Below are 8,055 nucleotides of genomic sequence, written 5' to 3'. Positions count from 1 at the left end.
TGGGGGGGGGGGGGTATATTGTCTTGTTTTCTTAAAAGCGTTCAAGGTTATCCACGAACACATATAGACCATACAATTTTTTCAGGGACCTTCCGATTACACTGTGCGGGCTGTCCACTTCCATTAGCATCTGTTCCTTTTCAAGGTATTTGCGTTCAACAGTTTTGTCCTTTCTGGTACAAATGTAGCTGATTGCATTTGCCAAGATAGCATTGTAGTCGGATAAGTACAGCCATCACTATATACATGTAATGAACATGGCATTGTCAGTAGGCTCATCCGGGAAGTTACTGACATAAGATAGAATTCATTGGCAGTCAATGGTCCTGCTACTTCATGCCAAATTTGACACTTCACATCTTTGGTTACTAAAATTTTTTTAATATAGACAGCTAATTTGGTCCTGTTATGATATAGTGCAGCAGATGCGTTCAACGCCGTACTAACAAATTTTAATTTGATTCCAAGTCCATGCACACTAGACATAATCTGGTCCCATCCACAGGGTTTTGGGCAAGCTTCTTGTAAGATTCTTTCTCCTACCTTGCATACATCACATTAATCCTTCCGACATACATACAACAACAGGTTGCTTTTTTAATACCTCTCTAAAGTCGTCTGGGATAATGTGCGACTCTTTCCGCTTTCTTTGGTACTCTCTATAAAGGCCTCTGAGGCTTTGAAAGTGTTAGTCAAGATAGATTTTGTGTGCATTCTGCTTGTGGTAATTGGAAAGCAATTTCGTCAAGTTCGTCAAAGAATTACTTATCACAAAATTGCTTGTCCTCTTCTGCTTTATTGTAATTTGACTTGATATCGTGGAGCTCGCATCTCCAAGTCATGTAAACTGTCTTTGCAACAGTCATGAATAACCACTGTGTTTGCATATAGGTCGAATGTATGCGATACGTTTCAAACTGAAGTGTAGACCTGGAGAGTTGAAGTTGAAGGTTTGTTGATGAGAGAATTTTCAGGGCGAATACATGTTTATGAGCTGCTTTTTTTTTCGAGTGGCAAATTAAGTATCTTCTACCCAGCACTGATTGACCAATCAATGATTCAAGAATGGTATGTGACAGACACAGCAAAAGGCGTACACTTAAAGTTAATTAAGAAACGCGAAAAGACGCGATAAAAATATTTTCCACTAGTTGTATAGAATGTGAAATAAGCACCCCTTAGCTGTCAATCATTGGCTTTAAATAAATAATTAATTCGTCAGTAGCTTTTGCCACAATTTACCAAATTGGTGGAGTCAGTATTAACATATTCTTTGATGCCATCTTTCTATTTCTCAACTACAATACCAAACCTATTGATAGATTACGCAAACTGCCTTCACAAAATCTTTTGGCTATCGATAGGGTTCGATCTGAGTCGATCTGAGATTTTAACATTATAAGGTGTATCAAAGGCTGTACTGCATAAAGGGATCAAAAAGTGACTTTCTGAAATTTTGTCACTTAGGCGGTTGAATCACGTGGCTTGCGATATGCTTTTGTAAGTTATCAATTATGCCTCTTCTCTTCATTACATATTTACCAGGAAGAGGTTTTCTCAAAGAAAGGGTTTGGGGAGGGCGGGGGGGTAATTTTATAAATATTTTTAAGGGTTTACTTTGTTTTTGTCGTTTGTTTTTTGTTGTTGTTGTTTGTTTTGTTTTGTTGTTGGTTTTTTTGGATGGGATGACAAAACAAAATCTGTGACGGAAGATTTACATGTATAAGTTACCAATTATGCCTCTTCTCTTCATTACATATTTACCAGTATGAGGTTTTCTCAAAGAAAGAATTTGGGGGAGGGATAATTAAAAATTTGTTGGGGGATTTTTTTTTGGGGGGGGGGCGGGATAACAAAACAAAATCTGTGACAGAACAGAAAATTAAGATGTCACTGAGTCAACATGCATCGCATGTCACTAATTACTCCACTGACCTGAAGAGGCTCCGTTTCCACCATTTCCTGTGAATAACAGAACAAGGAGAAAATAAGAACTTTTTTAATTGTTCAAAATGGATTTTATTACGGTACCAGAAGCTATTATTAAAGACGGCATTCTATACTTTTTGAAATATTAACATGGATTCAGTTCTCTTTGCATCTAAAAATACCCACTTGTGCTCGCTTTTAGTTGCAATAATATCTGGAAACTACAAAGGGTCTTTTTCTTAGGCAGCAATCAAAACTGTTTAATTACTATACATCAGAAACAGATATAAATGAACATTACTTTCATGTACAAGCATAATATAAGCTAGAACACAGACCCTCAAAGACATACTCTAAGGCACACACAATACATGAAAATGCACAGTCATGGGTGTACACCGACACATGAGCATACAATCACACACTGAGACACACACACACACACACACACACACACAAACACACACACAAACACACACACCTATATATATATATGATCTTAACTGTGTAAATAAAGGTGTAAAAGAACACATACATTTAAAAGAAAAAAAGTAGAATATTCCTCTGTTCTATTCCACATTACAGATTTACCAGTGTGATGTTTTCTCAAGGCAAAGTGTTTTTTTTGTTGGGTTTTTTTTTTGTTGGTTTTTTGGGGGGGGGTTGTAGTTTTTGGTTTTTGTTTTGTTTTTTGGGGGTTGGTAAATGACAAAACAAAATCTGTGACAGAAGATTTACATGTTACAGAGGTGATATCACTAGCCGCTTGATTCAACCGCCAAAGTGCCGAAAAACAAATTTTACAGGAAAAACGAAAAACAGGTTTATTTATTTTTGCTCGTACCTGTGAATTTGAAATTCAGATATTTAATATAATATGGTGTAGGACGACGTTATGTAACTAACTTTTCTAAAAAAAGCTTGCTTACATTAGTTACTGGACAGGGGCGGTTTAGAGTTACCAAAATACGCGTGATTCAACTGCCTAAGTGACAGAATGACAGCGTCTAGGCGTTTGAATCACGTTAATCTACGCAACTCGACAAGCGCCAATGGTCGCTTGGGCGTTTGAGTAATCAACAAAAGCAAATCATAATAGTTTACAGAGTAATTATAAAGTTAAGAGTAATTATTTCAGTTATTTGGTTGGGTCTTCTGTTGCAGGACCGTTTTCAGCCTCAAGGAGTTGTTAAAAAGGACCATTCTCTTAACGTTCAATTTGCACTGGATTTTTTTATTCAGTGTGTATCAAAGGCAACGAAAAAGTAAGAACAAAATGGCAAAATTGCCTTATGTAACAGAGGATGGATGTGGGGGGGGGGGGGGAGGGGAGTCAGTGGGGGACAGGGAAGGAAGGGGAGGGGAAGAGGGGATGGGCGGTGTAAAAGTATTTTTGTAGGCCTACTGGTTACATCACTCTGGCTTGTGATCGTATAGGCTATGTCAAAGATGACAAAAAAAACTTCATGCTGTAATATTTTTTAAATATTTAATCATTAACAATAATAAATGAATAGTATGATGTTTACAAAATAAGCTATGAACTTTGAGGACCTATAATCTACAGAAGTGTAACTACTATTTCCTGGAACACTGGCTATAACATTTGTCGAGCAGATGACTATCTAGCAGTGTACAAGAATATCGTCACTACCCTTCCCCTAACCTACTCTAGCTCCTCGCTCTATATCCTGTCTCCTCTTCCGACCTCCGATATATATATATATATATATATAAAAGGCCCTTGTGTCGCTTTGATGGTTCAGACTTCAATAATTACATACTGGGTAATTGGTACCTTCTTCCCCCAGTTCCCACGATCATATGAACATGCCAAATATTTGCGCTCTCCACGTCTATAATTAACATATAAGATTCGCTTCTCAGTATCATTTGTAGGGAACTTACAATTTATGGACTTAAACGATTTTGGGACATAGTGTTAGAAATATCAGCTCTCACGCCAAGGTTCTTTGACCTACAGGATACTACCCTGAGCAGTGGAGTGTCCAGAACAATACAATTTTTTGTAATTACACTTCTCTCGCTAGTAGGGGCATCCAGGGCACTATAATTGCGCCTGAGCCCAATAAGGAAAAAAAGATCCCTTTAGTACAAAAAATGAAACTCATCACGCATGCACTTGTTAGTGTCTCATTGCCTTTGAGTTCTGCAAAACCTGTGTACAATATGAAGAAACCTACGCTGAAAGACTATTTAAAACAGTGTGTTGTGGAAGATTTGGCCATTGTAAAATGAGACCAGTTCTTCCTCCTCCGATTCGAGACTCAACAAAGAGGTCAAAAAGTTCCTATCAGTTAGCAATTAAAATGGCATCCGTTAATGTTTCTATTATCATTGAAGTTTCCAGTGCCTTTGAATTTCATCTTCAAAAGCTCAAACAAAGATGCATGCCCTATATATATAAATATCTTAAGGAACTGATTACCCCTGGCTTTCTGACAAAGAGAGGGTCTTCTATTCTCAAGGTTTTTTCAAAGTCATACACCGATGGCAAAAATGTTTAAATGTGGGAGACGACTACACAGAGAAAGATTAAGGTTATCACCAAATTTCATCTTTCTACCTTTATTCCTTCATGCTCCGGTAAAAAAAAACGGTAAAAAAAACTTTCGGTATGCCCCTCGTACTACACAAGGGCTTACCTGAAGCTGGCTTCTCTGCTGCTGTGACAAGACTCCATCAATCTGAATACCAAAAGATTTAAAGGTGCAGATCATAAAATTCCTCAGAGGACCACAGATTTGCTGATTATTGGTGATGCCCTGGAGTGCGTCCATGTACACGTTCATACATCTTTGGAATTGATCCATGTCTGTCAATAGAAGAATACATATTTTTTAACTGCATCGAAAAAACTAAGTCACGTATCATCACCATCTTGATTTGATCGTATTAATGACATCGTTAAATATTTCAGGAGAAGGAATATAATTGATTTATTAAAAGGACGGTTTGGCATTATCTGATTTTCATACTGTTAAAAAGTCCACTTTTGGGTGTTTATTTTTTAAAAATTTTTTAGGTTTAATGAAACATGTTTTGTAAAATACATTTCATGACAAACATCAATATTGAAAATTTTTTATTCATCCAATCTTATCATGATGGGAACGATATATTCAACGCTGTAGTACATGATCATATTGAAGTTCAAAATGTATATATGGGTCACAACGATGTGGAATCAAGTTCTTGTCCAATTTTGGACACAAGGAGTTATTGGTATCACCTTAAAGCCTATCCCTTTGCCTTGCTTTTGATGGAAACAATACCCATTTATCTTTTGTATAAGTCAGAATACATGGGCTTACGCCTAAACATCAAGAAAACCGAAACGATGGTGATAAGCAGAAAAACTCCAATCTCAACATGCAATATCAAAATCAATAATACCACCCTCAAGCAAGTATTACATTTTAGACATTTGGGGACCATTATATCATCAGATGGTAGATGTCACACCGAAATTAAAAGCCGCATTTGCCAAGCAAAATCAACCTTCCACAAGACGAAAAGAGATACTAACAAACATCAATCTGTCGCTGGAAACGAGGAAAAGAGTACTGAAAAGTTACATCGAGCCAATCTTATTATACGGGTGCGAAGCGTGGACAATCAATAAACAATAGGAAAGAACAATTGTAGCGACAGAGTTGTGGTTCAAAAGACGCAAGCTACGTATCCCGTGGCCAGCTAGAAAAACAAATGAAGAAGTCCTGGTTGAAGCAAATTATAGAAAACAACTTATCACGAATATAAGAAAACTACAGGCAAATTTCTTCGGACACACAATGCGGAAAGAAGCATTAGAGAATATTGTAACAACAGGAAAGTTTGATGGAAAGAGAGGCAGAGACAGACAGAGGGAAAAGATACTGGACAAGATGACAACATGGTTGGGAGCAGCAAGAACAACAGACACCATTGCTGCAGCGCAGGACAGGGTGAAGTGGAGGTCCATGATCGCCCACGCCAGTCGGCAAGGCACCGGATGATGATAAGTCAGAATATTGACGATTGAAGAAGGTGGGGGTCACCTGGTTTCAGAGGTAAACTTAATTAGAAAATGGCCTCCAAAGCTGTGTTATTTCCTTAGCTTGAGAGTTTGCAGAAACTGAAAATTTACATCTTTTATGCCTTTAATCGACGTTTTTCAGTAAAAATCCTCATAGACATGTGTCCTTTAATTTTTTAATGTGCATGAAAGGTGTGGAGCCAAAAAAACTAACAATCGATAAAAATCCCAAAACCTACGAGAAAATTTCAGTTTCTTCATTTTGATTATTTTGATTAGCACCTTATTTTCTTATTTCACCATGCTGTCTTACATATGTGTGGCCACCCCTTCTTTACAGCTGTGAATGCTGGACAATCACTAATGACAGTATAAAAAACATAGCAGAAACAGAAATGTTCTTTTTTAGGAGACTGCAGAAAAGTGTCTTACAGTCTTAAACTGCACGTTGCAGGCCTACATTAAACTTCTGTGCATGATACAGATTGTAAAGCACATATTATATTGCTGTTGAGTGGGAATGTGTGAAATACAAATGATTATATTTATCATTAGCCTATAATATTATTATCACTGCCAACCTTTTTAAAAAATACAGTATATGCAGTTTTTACAATTTGACAGGACAGCCGAAAAACTTAATACTGCTACAATCAGAACAAACTCTTTGCAAACATCCCAAGTCAAAATTTAGAGAAAACAATTTCGATAACAACATCCATATTATCTTTAGCGCAACATTGTTTTCTTGGTAATAACACTAAGTCTTTTTGCTCTCATGCATCCTGTAAAATTGTAAAAACTCAATGTACTGCATTTTTTAAATGATGGCAGATTACATTGTTGTTAACTGCCATACCAACAACACAATTAGTATTCACCTGAGTTTCCAGATCCGGTATTGACCACGGGTCTACTTGTGGGTGCACTGCCATCACCTGAAATAGAAATAATTGTAAATTAAGGTGCAGTCAGAAATTCTTGATGCGACCAATCCTCAAATATCTCTTTTTGGGTGAATTAATTTAAATTGTTTTAACTTAATCTCACTTTTCGACAACAATCGAGGCTAGATTAAAAAACTTTTCTCCATGAATTTATATAAAGTACTACAAAACTCCGTCATGGAGAAAATATGATTGTTCACGCACAGCACTTCACGCTTTTCACACACATTTTGTATACTTATGTGTGGCTTATATGTCACAGCTCACCAATGACATTTTTAGTGTAAAGAGCTCCTACATTAAAAACAAAACAAACAAAAGTGGTCCATCTAGAAACAAAAAGGGGAAATTCTAAAAAAAGGACTGTACAAATTCTTAGGATATGGACAAAAAGTCTAGGTATGCTCTACTCAATACTGCAAAAGACGAAAAAATTGTCGTACTTTGAAAGGGCCAGTATGCAACATTGATTTGAAACTTATTTTATTATGTAGCGCTTAAAGCCACCTGAAAGTGAGTAATATAGAAGTGATATTTAGTATTATTATTTGACCTATAATTATTATTAGGCCTATTATTATTATTATTATTATTGTCATTATTACTATTACTCTTCTTCTTCTTCTTCTTCTTCTTCTTATTATTATTATTATTATTATTATTAATGCAGTCAATACATGAGGAATTTTCTGGTAAGTTTATTTTTATTTTGAATACTTACGAATACTTTGAACCAGAGCATTCATATCAATGTTGCAACTAATACCGGCTTGTGACAGCTGCTTTTGCATTTCATTCTGAAAAGGAATAGCAATAACAACAACAATAATATTAATAATAACGATAATAATCATAATAATCATAATAATAATAATAATAATAATAGCCTAATAATAATAATAATTAATAATAATAGGCCTAATAATAATACTAAGCCTATTATAATAATAATAATATTGATATTGATAATGATAATAATAACTATAATAATAATTATTATAATAAAAATGATAATAATAATAACCATCATCATAATCTTAATAATCATAATCATAATAATAAAAACAATAATAATAATAAATAATTGTGGCATAGTTGTAATAACAACAACAACAATTTAATCATTGTCAACGTCATCAT

At 35.4% G+C, this 8,055-nt stretch overlaps 1 protein-coding gene across 1 annotated transcript in view; it reads right to left on the bottom strand.

The window, feature by feature from the left end:
* The window catches only part of LOC101858410, a gene marked incomplete at its 5' end in the record, with an annotated part of 15,743 nt that extends 8,031 nt beyond the window's left edge, over window positions 1-7,712 (bottom strand). Inside the window, 3 exon segments of the mRNA XM_005099123.3 lie at window positions 4,596-4,765; window positions 6,850-6,906; window positions 7,637-7,712. Of these exon segments, the coding sequence (XP_005099180.2) occupies window positions 4,596-4,765; window positions 6,850-6,906; window positions 7,637-7,712 (303 nt within the window).
* Between the last annotated feature and the right edge of the window lie 343 nt (window positions 7,713-8,055).

This window comes from Aplysia californica, unplaced genomic scaffold, assembly GCF_000002075.1.
Source record: "Aplysia californica isolate F4 #8 unplaced genomic scaffold, AplCal3.0 scaffold00203, whole genome shotgun sequence".
NCBI classification, from domain to species: domain Eukaryota; kingdom Metazoa; phylum Mollusca; class Gastropoda; order Aplysiida; family Aplysiidae; genus Aplysia; species Aplysia californica.
Note: the sequence above shows the minus strand (reverse complement) of the source record. Positions and strands in the feature narration are given on the sequence as shown.